The 14,491-nt window shown below is 35.6% G+C and overlaps 1 protein-coding gene across 6 annotated transcripts in view; it reads left to right on the forward strand.

Annotated features, from left to right (window-relative positions):
• The window catches only part of SEMA5A (semaphorin 5A), a 317,047-nt gene that overhangs the window by 163,037 nt on the left and 139,519 nt on the right, over positions 1 to 14,491 (forward strand). For all 6 annotated transcript variants that reach the window (XM_039548447.1, XM_039548450.1, XM_039548448.1 and 3 more), the window contains one exon: positions 9,223 to 9,285. In XM_039548447.1, coding sequence (XP_039404381.1) covers positions 9,223 to 9,285 — 63 coding nt within the window. The remainder of the gene's footprint in view (positions 1 to 9,222; positions 9,286 to 14,491) is intronic.

The raw sequence follows: 14,491 nt of genomic DNA on the forward strand, positions 1-14,491 counted from the left end.
AGGATGTCTCTACTCCCGCTTTCCTTTGCCATGCAGAACAACCAAAGTTTTTGTTGTTTTGGTCTTGGGCTGGTTTTTTTGCTTTGTTTTGGGGTATTTTTTTTGGGGGGGGGGGAGGGGGGCAGGCAGGGGGGATGTAATTTGTTTCTAAAATTATTTTAATTATTTTTATTTTTATTTTGGTTATTGTTTTTTGGTCAGTCAGTTCGTTTTCTGTGGGGTTTTTTTAGAAGAAATAAAGATTGTCCTTTATTTTTTCCCCTAAAGAATACTGAGATATCTTCATTTTTATATACCTTACACTTACAACAGAAAATTAATTTTGGTTATTTGGATTTTTTTGACTTTGAAGTTTTGTAGATGTGCTCTCAGAACAGCCTGATCTGAGTTTCAAACCCATTTTACAATTCACAGTAAAAGCTAAAATGAGTGGACTTTGGTCTAGTTCTCGAGTTCTTCAGTGTTTCAGACGTATTCTGAGGGGGTTTCCTATTCTAAACTACTGTTTAGAAGCCACCCCTTTTCTGTAGTGGATATTGAGAATGTTTACAATTTCTCACTTTTCTTCTGTTCTTCTTAAACAAAACTCGCTTTGATTTTGGAGTGCTTTGCTCTAGTAAAAGCCTTGGGACTTGGAGCACTGACTTCAAAAGATTTTCAGCAGAAAAAGCTCAGGAGAATTTTTAAGAAATAATTCCTAGTAACAGATTTTGTAACTTTCTGTTTATAATTATAAACTAGCTTCCAAAATAAACCACTGTTAAAGAGCTAAGAGCTATAACATACCCATCAGGGGACAAATTGTTAATAAGGTGTAATTTGAAAGGGGAAAGCTGATGATATCTTGCAAAAGGAAATAAGAGCCCCAAGGCTGCATAGAAGTGCCTTATTACCAGTTGCACTGGGCATTCTGTCGAATGAGTTTTGTTTATCATGTTTTTGTAGTTACTTTCACTGAGCTTTCAGTGACATTGGAAGAAAAATACCAAAGTATAATAGTGTTCTTCTAATGTAGCAGTCAAAGAGTTTCTAAATCAAGAAATATGGAAAAGAGGCTACAGGAGTAGAAAAACATTGCACAGCTGTTTCAGAAATAAATTTTTCAGTTGGCCTCCCTGCATGAGATATTCACTAAAATTTCTGTGTGTCACTGAAATTTAGGAGATACTTATCTCAACACTTGAAGGCCTCTGAATCTAAAGGCTGAGTAGAGTTTTCTGCAAGTCTGCAAGCAGGGAGGGAAATAGGAGGGGGAAAATTGCAGATGAATTATTAAGATGTGATGATTGTTTCAGTAACTGCTTTCCTAAGATTCCTTGTCACTGTGGAATGAGGTAAACACCTTTATATGTAACAGGGGTTAAGCAGCTGTTCCATTGTTTCTGCAAAAGTGGCCAATTTGAGTCTGAATGTTTGTCTTTTAGGAATTGGATAGAAATCACCCACTCATTTAATGTTGCTACTACGAGGTTGCTAGATGTCACTGACCTCCACTAATTAATAACTTGAATGATGTTCAACATATAACCTAGAGGTGCAAAGTTCCATGTGGCACTGACATTGCCCCAGACCATTCACTTGTGTCAAAACAAGAGAGAAAGGAACTTTTGTTCAGGCTTTTTCATAGCCTCAATGTTATCTCAAGTCTTCATGATGAAGTTGTGATTTAGAGTTATGGGTTATGGGTCCCCTGGTTCCCTCTGCTCCTTCCATTGTGTTTGGAGTACATGATGTTCCCTTAAAGACATTTTCATATTCTGAACAGATACCCTCCTTAGTCCTGAGGCTCCTATTTGTCTTTCTCACCCTTGATTTCTGTATAATGTAGCAGTGCAGCTACACTCCAATGATTTTCCTATTAGCTATATGTTCAAGATTTCTGATTTTAATAAACATCTTTTGCATTTTGTGTCTAATGAGAATTTTTCTCAGCCTGCTGGGGTTTTTTTGTCCAACTCTACAGCTCATGATATTATCTATATGTTGATGATACTAATTTACGTGTCTCTCTACTTTTTATTCTTCTCCATATTCTTGATATTTTGTTTCTCATATTATTTTAGCATTTGTCAAATTAAAGCCAATTGTTTCAAAGTAAACAATTGAAATTTCCTTATTCCATATTTCCCTTTGTCAGCTGTCAAATGTGCTGTCATGAACTGTGTTGCCAACTCTGGAAATTTTTGTTGGTTTTTTTTCTTACCGTGTTCAGTTTTGCCCCGTCCACTTTCTAGATGTCTTAATATTTATGTGTTATCCTTGAATGGAAAGAAGAAAACTCAAATCTTGATTTTCACAATCACCTTTCTGGGCAATTAATTTAACCAGAAGGATGTAGAATATGTGTCCCCATGCTGTTGAAACATGTATTTTTTCACTAGGTTTTCACTGGACAAGCTGCATGAATTGGTGGTTCTTACATTTCTTCTGTCATTAGCATTCTACTTCCTCTGCGCTTTCATCAATCTAAAATCTTCTTGATTTTTTTTTGCATATTTAATGGAAAAAAATACATATTTTAAAGTTCCTTCAACAGTTTTTGTCTCTTTGCCATCTTGTGAGATACTGTTTTTAGGTTAACTTTAAAAAAATATTTTTATTACTGTAAATAACAGTTATTTTTAACCTACTAAAATCAATCTTATTTGCAAAAAAAACCCCAGGAAACACTTCAAAACTCAGTGGTAACACAGATGTTAAATCTTGAAGGATTCATATGTAATTTATTCAAAACATTAAATTTACTATATGTAGTACAATTTTAGAATGTGCATTAAAGATGTGTTGTGAAATCTCATTCCTACCTGCTGAATGGCTGCCAAGTTTGGTAGTGCAAGAACATTTTGTTGTTTTACCCCTTCAGCACAATCCTGCATTCAATTTTAAATGTCCATAAAAACTGTAAAAGCCTCAAAATGCCAGATTGGAGCAATAAAAACTTTGAAAGTCACAGTGCAACAGTTTTGGGTTTTTTAATAACTCTCTGGGAGCAGGATTGAAAATCCTAGTTTCAAACACACTCAAGTTTTGAGTTGCTAGCTTCTAAGTTTGGAACTTTATTTTCCTCTATACAACTGTGTCTGTTAAGTGTAAAGCAAGTAGATATTTTGTGACATTTAGAAATCCTTGCAGAAGACAAAGAGTGGAATGCACAGGTGGATGGGTAGCTGGCATTTATGAAAGTTCAGCCTTGGGAAGAGTCCTGTGTCATTCAAGTCAGTGGAGTGGCCCAACACTGAGGGTTTGTGAAAGTCTTAGTAACTCTGAATTCTTCTCTGATAATTCTGATAGAATTCTTCTCTAATCTGGTTAATTTTTTCTTTTATCATATTAGCTCTGACAGTTTTCAACAACTATTTGCACAGTCAGTAAAATCAGATGATTAAAACTTTGGTTGCTTTGTGAATTGGCAGGGTATGTACTTCTCACTTTTTTATATACTTCAGGCTAGTATATTTGGAATAAAATTAAGTTGACATCAGCTCCTTGAAGCCATATAAAGGTTCAGATATTACTTGGTTTAAGTACAGAGTTGTATATCTATCAGGGGATCTCAGTTCTAACTGAATTCCAAAACCTGGAAAATTCAAGCATGATTTTATATTTATTTCCATACATTTCGCAGTGCTTACTTTATAAGAAACTGTAATTTTTTAACTGTGGATGAACAGTAAAAGCTGATTCTGAACAAATGAAAACACACATGATGTTATTCCCAGGAAAATTGGCTGTTACATGTGGCAAAAAAACTTGGAGGCAAAATAATGCAGTGACCGTAGCCAATTAGTAAAGTTGTCCATATGGTGCTGGACTTCTTGTATGAAATGCTGGCCTATCACTTTGTGTGAAAGCCTAACCAGGATGCCTTAAATCCTTAGAAACCAGCTTTTCCTTTTTTTTTTTTTGTGAGCCAAAAAGGAAAGCTATATTAAAGGAAGCCCCTTTTTAATATTTTACTCTAGTTTTTCACTCAGAGAGTGATAGTCCCCAAAGATATTTGTCAGGAGCCTATTGGCAAGATAGCCAGCTCCAGCAGCAATGGCTGCAAGGATGAGGGGTCATGACTCTGTGGAAAACAAGGAAAATGGTTCCTGTGAAGTAGAGAGAGGTATAAATCTTCCTTAAGTGGCTTTACATATTTGCTCGAAGCAAGGATGTCATTATACCAAAGCGGGCCTTAAAATTTCTGGTAACCATCAAAACCACCACTAACTCTGCGGCTGCTAATTTGCTGCTAATGTCTTGCTGGTGTGCTGCGCCATGGCTACATTCTTTCTTTGGGTTTACGATCCTGACACTTTCTTTATGGCCTCTTTAAATTCAGCTTTTGGAATCCAGCATCCAGAGCTAATTAGGCAGGCTGTAAGACACCCTCGCCAAAGAAGCCAAAACATTTTGAAGCCATTCCATTGCTGGACTTGATGTGAACAGTAAGGCAATATTACTCATGTTTGTTGACATATATTATTATGGTTATTGCCATTATACCCCAACTCCCCAGAGTATTGTTTAAATACATGATACAAGAGATGAAAGCAAGCAGATAGTGAAAAAAAGAAAAAAAAAAAAGAAATATCATGTAGTTGTTAGTTTTTGGCATTGTGTAATTAAACTATCTTCTTTAATGTTGTTTTTGCCAGTATCTAATTAGCAGAGCCATCTGCCTAAGAAGTGCTGGACCATCTGTCTGGAATACTGTTCTGTTCATTTCTTGGTTCTTGACTAATTAACTTCTTTCTCTATGAAATGTAATAGTACATTCCGTTTCTACACTTCAAAGTTCATATATAAATATATATATGAATGCATACCTGTCTACCTGTATTTGTTTTGAGTATCTGTGTAGCTATGGGAGCATAGTTCTCCCAGGAGGTCTGATTGTACTCAGTTATGTGTGCAGCTTTCACTGTAGGTGAAAGCCACACTTTTTTTGGTTCCCTGTCAGTAAAACTAATACATCTCTCACTTAAATCATTCTAATTGGCCAGTTCTTTCTTGACTGTGTTCAAACTTTGAATTTCCTGTCTACGTTTACTAATTAAAGTTAGAATTATAGGAAGGGTCCTTATTAAAGTTAAGTACTTAGGGCTCTAATTTTTTTTCTGTTGTATTTTTTAATTTTCTGGAAAATTATATAATAATTTAGGTTGGAAGGGACCTCCAGATGTCTTGCCTAGGGACTTCCTTCATTGCTGCATGTCGGGCATGTAATAGAATCCCTTGAGAGTTACTTCTGTGAACATTATTTACTGTTTCTACACTTTCCATATTTCTCTTTTAGTGTTCTTCAAAGCTATTTGGATAAATCAGTTTGAATTAGAGATTGTCTTCTTTCATTTTTTTTGTTGGAGTTAATTTCTTTGCAGTTGTTTAGTTTAACTTTCTAAAGATACAATAGTTTAACTTCTAAGCAAAACTCTTATTGTTCGTCCAGAGAAGTTACTAAAATGTATTTGTTGTTCCAACGAATATTATTAACTTCAATAATGTAATTTTATCTTACATATAGGTGTTGCATGTACATTTTCTTCATTTTGAAGATAATAGTTTCATTTTATATTCTTGAATTGGAATTTGTTTTCTTTGCTGGCTGGAATTTCTCTCCTCCTACTACCCCTTTAAAATGCCAGGAGAGATTTCATCTGAAGTTTTGAAGTTCTTTACACACATCACTATTTAAAACACTGATACAGTTATTTACAATTGAGATTTTACAAAAAGCTGCCTGCCATCAGTTTGAAACTAGAGTTCAAGCTTTGACTTATGTGTGCACCAAAGGCTTGGTTTTGTTCAATCTGATTTTATGTCAAATCTGTATGGAGCTTTGTGGTTCATGCATTTTTTTAACCAAAGAAAACAATACCTGTTCAAAAGTGATCTGTGACATCCTCATCAGAGTACACTGGGTTAAGTTCAAGTTGTATCTTTCAGCTGCAGTTGAAAGTTGCTCACGTTGACTTTCACAGTGTAAAAAATCACACTACATTACATAATTAAGGTTTATTTATGTATAAGAGAATGTATTTATGAAGAAGATTGGGAAATGAGGAGCTCACTAAGTCAAGGCATTAAATTTACAGAAGTTCTTGAAAGACCATATCGATCACAGGATTTATAAAAGCCATGTCATTGTAAATATTGTCAGCTTGCTATCAGAAACAGATTGATGTGTCACCTTAAACCGTACTCCTTAACCTCTGCAGCTGTGTTCTTTGGAGAGATGTGTAGCAATAGCTGTGTATGACCTGCCCTTACTTTCTCTGACACTGACTTTCAAATCTGTGTTTACTCTTTCCCCAGAGTGAACAAACTTCTGTGTCTATAATTTGGTTCAATGAACTTTGTTGCCAGCTTAAGTAGCATTACAATATTAATTAAAACCAGTACACTGAATGCTGCAAGTTGTGTTTTGCATGTGAAAATTGAAAGTTCTTGTTAAGAAAAGTAGAAAAGAAAATATCCTAACAGGATAAATCTTAGCTGTATAGACCTTCATAGTGAATCAAATATCCAACATGGTTTGCATGTCATATCTGCTCTCCTCCTTTGAACTTCATGGAAATGTCATCAATCAGTATTAAGCAGGAGAATATGTCAATTTAAGGGAAGCAGTGGATAACAGAAACATCTTTAAACATGGTTTTGCACTTGCTTTTTAGAATAATGCAATCCATATGTCTCCATCTGGTCTTTCAGAATGAAAATTTTCAAGTTGTAATCTTCTACTGGCAAAACCCACATTGTTATTACTGTGTTGGGACATTTTGTTTTGTCTTTGTGTGCTGAAGATTCAGGACACATTTTTCTCCCTTTTTTCCCACACTGAAATGCCATTTAGCTTGGTGAGTTTTCTACCTGTCTTCCTCCTGTGTATAAGCAGTAGACTGTGTTGAATATCTAAATTTCCACTTTGTGGGAAACTCCCCTGAATTTCCTGAAGGTTAGAAGGTAAAAAGAAAGCAGCAAGCTCTGTATAGAAATGTTTGCCTGCATTACTGAGCTATGTGGGAGCCTTAGGGACCAAAGCACAACAGATTGAACTACTCAGCTCTCTTCAGATGCCTTTGTACTATATTTCATTTGCAGCCTCCTCTATTTTTATCTCCTCTAGCAGTGGAACCAAGGGCTATAGGACTGTCAGTACGCTTGATTTCAAAGATGGGACTTAGCTTTGTCACCAGTGTGTCTGCATTTATTTCTTGTCCACATAGTATTACTCCTTTTTAGCAGATGTTGTCATTCATAGGGTTTTCCCAGAGAGTTTGCCATTTGGTTAACTTGCAAGCAAACATATTTATATCTAGTTGTAGCAGTTTCTTCTATTTGGGTTCTTATATGTCCTGTTAACTATGATGTCCAGAACTATTACATAATGTTTTAATATTTCACATCCTTCCCTTTCAAATTACTTTTACTGTGGACTTAAAGCCAATTGAAAGCTGGGTATTTTTTTCACTGAAAAATGATTAATTGATAAATATTTTGTATTTAATGCAGTCTTTTTCCTGCTGTTCGTGTTTGACCTATTATTCTCAGTTCAGTTTTGGCAAGAACTTTCCTTCAAACCTTCCTTTTAAGCACCCACATTTTGTTCTCTTTCTACTCTGACCTCCCCCTGGTGACTAACTCTTGACTTTCTCCAGGCATTTGAAATTTTTTGGGTTGTTCAGAGATAACATATTCAGCACTTGTATCTAGTGCCACATAACATGGAGCTTCAGTGTGTCCTAATGACTTGATTAGGAATTTAGTTGGTCGTCCCATGATCTCTGTTACGGACGTGAATTGTTTTTTGCATTACCGAGTCAAAAGAGTTAGGTCATTGCTGCTTTTTTATCTAAGTCGGTATGAGGTTTCTTTCATGCTGCTAGATATAATTTGTTATCAATTCTAGGGTCATTCACAAGCAGATTCTTTCAGAAGTTTTCAATATATTCCCCAATACACCATAGTCATTTAGCATTGCAAAAGCAAATGCTGTAAGTAGGCAGGTTTAGGATGCAGGAAGAGAAGTGATTACATTAGTTTTCATAAGTAGTTTTTTTTTGAAGTGAAGTGAAAAATGCTTATTCTTGGGCTTGTTGAAACACAAATACTCTGAAGGCATTTTCCCCCTTAATTTAAATAGGCTTTCACCCTATTATTAGTTGGAGAATCTGCTTGCTATTAATACAGTCTCCATTAAAACACAGGTACAAAACATTTCCTTTATTAAATCTGGATAAATTGTCTCTCATTATTTCCTTGCAAATAAAAATGAAAAGTCTGTGGTTTCAATAATTAGGCAGCAGTGGTTACTTCAGAAATCTCAATTCTTCTTGATAAATTGTGAAGTGCTTTGTGGCATTTTTATCTAAAGAACATATGGATGTGCACTGTTGAGGTGAAAGAATGCAGGCTGATTTAAAATGCACTTTGACTACACAGCATATATAGGCATTCAAATATGTACATGTATTGGCACATTAACACCAAGCATGCAGCCTGCTCCACTGAGCAGTAAAGTTTGTAAGTCATAGCTGCTGAATGTTAAATATGGAAATAACTGGAATTAACTCATGCAGTGAAACTGTAGTAATGCAGACCAGGCATTACAGTCCTGGCATAAATCTGTTGAAGCAGTGAGACAGCTCAAAAAATGAGGATAAATTGCTTCTGCTTTGCAGTACACTGTTTCACTGTTGTCTTGTACGTCTCTGCCCATTACTTCTTTCTCTGAATGGATGCTTATGATTAGTACTGCAGTCATTCCTTTAGAGACCAAAATCTCCATTTGATGCCTGAGATTAATACTTCAAAAAGTGCAATAGGGCACACTTTCCCACAGCACAAGGTTTATGAGATGCTGTGGTGGTGCAGCCCAACTCTTCTGGAGAAAGAGGTTCAGCCTTTCTGTGTGTTTCTCTAGCTGCTTACCTTAATAAAACTCACCAAAAAAATGGCTAAATAGTATCAAATGTAACTGTGGTTATTTCTGCTGTAGTGATTGATGCACTGAGTCATGATGTTGTCCAGCTTCCTTTTGGATTAAAATAATGAAAAACCTTCAACAGCAAAACTACATTTTGAAGGAGAAAACTCTTAAGAGGCATTTATGGATAGGATCATCCACAGCTAATCATCAGTATCTCTGAAACATATAACACAAACATGGACCTAAATAGGTCAGGGGCTTATATTTCTGTGTTCCCTTCATTTCTAACAAATTCCTTTTGGTTGCAGGCAGTGGAGTGGCAATGTGATGAAGCTACTAAAAGAGCCTGTTACAGTAAAGGCAAATCAAAGGTAAGCATGAGACAGCTGTTCCGCTTTAATAAAAATTTTATGTTAATAGCAGGTGTAATTCAGTGTATAAATCTCTACCTTATGCATTTTTACTGTCTCTCTTTCTGACGAGAGATGCAGGAAAGGGGTCTGGCACTGATGTGTAAGCAAAGAAATAAAGAAGAGCATAGGGAGCACGGGGTGAGAGATACAGTCATGTGATTCTTGTCTGAAATGACCATGAACTTTAGCTTCTACCAATTTACTGTTTTGACACCAAGGTTAAACATGGCATGTCAAATGTAGTGAACTGTGTTCTCACTTCATTTTCTGTGCTGTAAATTCTGAATAACTGTGTAATTACTTTGTAAAATTCTCAATTTATATCCCTGTGTTTAAGATGCAGTTTTATTAACTTTTTTATTTCCTATCTACTGGTGCTATGAAGAAAATAATATTAAATTCACTAACTTCTTAGAAATTGAACTTGATACATTTTTTGTATTTAAAACCAATTCTTTATCTGGCCAGCTGCAATTTCTATTTTTCAGTACAGGTAAATGTAATGCTAAGATGGAACCTGCAGCTGTCCCAATGTGAAGCTAGTTATCAAATTAATTATAAAAGCAATTAGAATTGCATGCAATCTATGTTTTTAATTATTGTACTGTTCAATGGTTAAAGTTAATTCAGTTAAAACATAAAGGGAGAACACATCAAGAGTGATAAGTGCAAAAGAACACACTTGCTTTTATTCTGTAGAATGTGTTGCATACATTACTGTTGTGCAAAACTCAAAAAACTCCAAGCTTCAAAAACATGTTCTGAAAGCTCTGTCATCTAATGGAGGAGGAATCTCTTCTGCATAGTTATCTAATCACTGACTTTTTAACTTCTCCCATTAAACAGTTAATTTCCAGCTCCTTTTTTACTGAGTGCTGGAAAATAAAATTGCAGTGTATGTCTGTACATTCTAGATTGAAGAGGAAGAATGGCCCCCCTTCAGATGCAGGGCCATGTTATACTGTGAGGTATAGAAAAGAAAGAACTCTTGGAACCTCATATTTTAAGCAAATGTTTCATTTTCTAAGTTGTTTTTTCTCCCTAGAAAATTTATGCTTCAATATGTAATATATCCCTCAAGCCTTTATCCTTAGCTTTCAGGTGACAATACTTGGAAGTAAGGGAATATTCTCAAGGGTCAATAGAATATATCACAATGCATTGATCAAGGGGCATATACAGTAGAAACTATCCTGGTAGGAATGCTAAGCGCAACTAAACATATATGGCTTTGTTTTACAGTGATTTTCCAAGTGTAAAGCTGTGAGAATAACATTCAACTTGTCTGAAAGTCATAGTGCAGTGACTGTGATCTAACATGATGGATGGAAGTAATTGTAAATTTGAGGCTATAATAGTGTACTTTTGAATAATATGTTGACAATACTGTTACCACACATTTGATTCAACAGTGTAAAGCATCTGCTGCTATTAAATAATTTTGTTAGGAGAAATACACAACACTGATGACACATATTTAAGAATGGACTTTAGTGTAGTTTTTTATTCATGCAGAGTTTCATTTGTGCCCATCACACCCTTTTGAAGAAAATGCTGATTGGAAGTTGAGCTGTCACTGTAAAATAGTATATATGCTATTCAAATAATGACGTCTGGGATTGTTTCTTAGTATTGTTATTATTTAGCTAAAGATTTCATTTGTACCCACAGCCATGTTCCTCATTCACAATCTAGAAGAGGAGTATAGTCCTTATGCTTCCTTACATTCAAAAGTAATCCTGGGAGTAAATACTTGTCTTCTTATTTTTACCATTTGGGTTTTTTTTTTTTTTGGGGTGCAAACTTTGTGGTCTGAAAGCTTCATGTGGGAGTTGTTGGAGAATGCAGAGATACTGTCTGAGGAAACCTACCCAGCTGGAACGAAAATTGTCTCTTTGAACTTTTCGTGCCTCTTTTGTTTTCACTGATGTGGTCAAGGTTAAAATCAAAGGATAAATTTATGACCAGGGAAAGGATAGCCAAACAATGTTTGTCTTTTATGGCCTTATTTCCAAGACTAAAGCAAGGTCACTATACTCTCTGTAGAAGGAGATGCATGCAGAGCCTTCCCTTGGAAAAACTGGGAATCATCAGATCAGGAGGAGTTCACTCCAGTGCTACAGTGAATTGTCCCTCTTCAGGGGAAATCTCTTGGCAAACACAATTCCAGTTACTATTATCAGAAAAACTTGCCTGCTTGCCTGTTGTATAAATCGATCCAGCCCAAATTGCAGAGTTGATGGGGGTTGCATTTCTGTAACATTTCGCATGTGAATTCAGATTTCAGGGCAGGCTCATGTAACTGTAGGAAGAGACAGGAAATACTGGAGTCAAAATATGTTAAGGCCAGCCCAGACTGTGGCAAAGGAGATGAGGATTGCCGGGATGGCTGTGGGTAGGTTATTCATTCAGATCCTGGTTTCTCTTGAAGCTCTGCTGGCTACAGAGCAGCACAAGGGCAATGAGTTCAGGTGGCAAAACCTGAACTCATTGCCTGAAAGTCACTTTACTGATAGAGTGAATGCCCTGAAGCCAGAAGGTGGCTTCGAACCCTGAAACAACTTGAGTAGTTTTGAGATAACGGTCAGTGAAATACTTTTGTTCTTTTTTTGTTCTTGAGAAAGAAGCTGCATGGAATTTTTGCCTGTAGCTGTTATCAGTTGTTCTGAGGTTTATGCTTTAGAAGCCAACAAGGGAAAAGAGCTGAAGGGAAAAATATATAGGGATATCTGTCACATTTGACAGTGTAATGCACACTTGACTTTTGAAGGCCAATACTTGTTACTCAGACTTTAGACATTTATCCACCAATTTAAGATGTTGCCTAAAATATCTAGTGGCTCCAAAAGTGAGCCACACAAAATTACGTCCTTGTGGCCAGCATGCATTAGCATGTAGAAGTCTAAAACACCAGACATGATTAAGAGAATAAATTTGCTTATTCATACTGACACTTGTGGTAGGGAATGTTAGAAAGAAAAAGTATAAATGCACTTGTTGAGAATGCAATAAGCCAAAGAGAGGTTAAAAATAATAATGCTAATTGAAATTAAGTCCCATTTTTTGCTTATTTACAATTGTAATGGCTGGGTGTGTTAGTATCTGAACCTTCAATAAAAGTATTTAGAAATTAAACACGGGTGTATTTAAAATGTTAACCTATACAAGAAATATTGCTGCAGGAGGATAACTGTACTGCAGCCAGATTGACCTTGGACTGTCAAGGTGGTCTTAAGCCTCAGTAACAACCTAGCCTGCTTGGCTGCTGAATTGTTTCTAATAGTCATATTTTGTTTCTGGTATGCTGATACAAAAGTAGAAAGTACTTCCTAAATGTATTCTTTATTTCAGATATATTTTTATAGGCAAATAGGAAAGTATATGACATAGAGGTCAAGATGAACTGGAGAATAAGACTACATAAAAGATGGCTACCAAACTTTACACCACCCCCTGACCTAAAAAATGTTTTGGTTTTAAAGTCCTTTGCCACTCCTGCAACACACATCTCATTTTTGCATGTGTCAGAAGTGAACCAGGACAGCCAAGCTTGACTTCAGGGCTAGAAAAATGTCTCTGAACAATTCAAGTGACTAAATAGTGAAGTCCTTTTTCAGTATGTTTTTGGGTGGTGACCGTTTTATTCATGACTAATTTTTTAAAACTTTCTTTTGCATTAGTGTGGATATTTTTTCAAATTAAGAAAACAGCCAATTAAGAAAAGCTACTCTTTCAATTTCCCTTTTTTTGCACTGTGTGCCCAACAAAAATTTCATATGAGATATCTTGTTTGCCCTGTTGCCCTATGGATTGTTGTCAAGTTGGCACAGGACTTGGGAACATTAAAGAATCTTGTGATTCCCAAGAATGTCAGAGTTTAAGAAATTAGCATTATTTTTGAACAAAATGAGTGGGTGATCAGCGTGCAAGTAATTTGGAAATTACGCTATTTCAGGGTGCTCTGGAATATGAAGAGGAGAGGTTGGATGGGTTGTAATGTCAGAACCCACTTATTTTTCCTACACTTACATTCCATGCCTTGCTGCAAAGGGCAGAATGGAAACAGACCAAAGAATAAATTACTGCCTTACGTTCTGTGAACCTCCTTGAGCACCCTTCCCACAAAAAAACCCAAAAAACAAACCTCCAAAAATTTGCCTTCTAGTTTTTGGGCATTTTTTGGTGATGGAGTTAAAGCAGTCTGATACAAGGAAGCTGCCAAAACTACCAATGCTGTCAAGAAGTGAAAGAATTACTTTTTAAATGGCTTGTTGCAGTGCCCAACTCAGTTGTATGGTTACGTATTAGTTTCTTTGTGGTTTAAAGAATATTAAGATTATAGTTTTATAAAGTTCAATATAAAAACTTCATATTTTTTACCCAATAGGAATCAAATCTTACTTCCAAGATGTTTGTCTTTTACCTTTAAAGTTTCAAAGAGAAGCATTTAAAAGCTCAATTTTCATGAGAAACTAATGCAAATGTTGGTTTGAGAGGTATTTTCTCCAAGAGGTAGTTTTTTTCCTGAGATTTTACAGGATTTTGTTGAGTTTATTTTAAACTTTACTTTTATGAGGAAAAGTATGGAAGATGAATTCTAAGAGTTTTCTCAGAGACCTTTAAAGTATTTTCCCTGTCTTCTTTTGCAGTCTATTTTGTGCCTGTTCAATTTATTCAGGATTATACTTGTTGTCTTCCAGGATGAGAGTCTATTTTCAAGATAAACAAGCAATCAATTTAATATAACTGTAGGCCAGATAATGGGACTTCTGTGCTATTACTATTGTATGGATTTACTTACATGATTTCACTTAATATCTGCTAGAATTGCATAGCTGTATTTTCACAAGGTTTTTTTCAGGCTTTTTATGAGACTGTCTTGTGGTGAATGCATTCAAATGTATGTTTCCAGGAAACTTTATTTTCTCCAAATGTATTGTTGATCATTTTACTGGATATGGACATTGATTTTTTTCAATAGAAGTGTTTGAATTTTTCATCATACAGTTCTGGGAGATTTTCAGTTTGCAGGACAAAGCTTTCTGTCTGAGTAAGCAGTAGAAATTGCTGTTGCTTTCTAGCTCCTGAAGTGAGAGATATGAACATCATAAAGCTTTCACCTATACTAATGGGGTAAAAAACATGTTAAATTATTCCTCAGGGT

Source organism: Corvus cornix, chromosome 2 (assembly GCF_000738735.6).
Source record: "Corvus cornix cornix isolate S_Up_H32 chromosome 2, ASM73873v5, whole genome shotgun sequence".
NCBI classification, from domain to species: domain Eukaryota; kingdom Metazoa; phylum Chordata; class Aves; order Passeriformes; family Corvidae; genus Corvus; species Corvus cornix.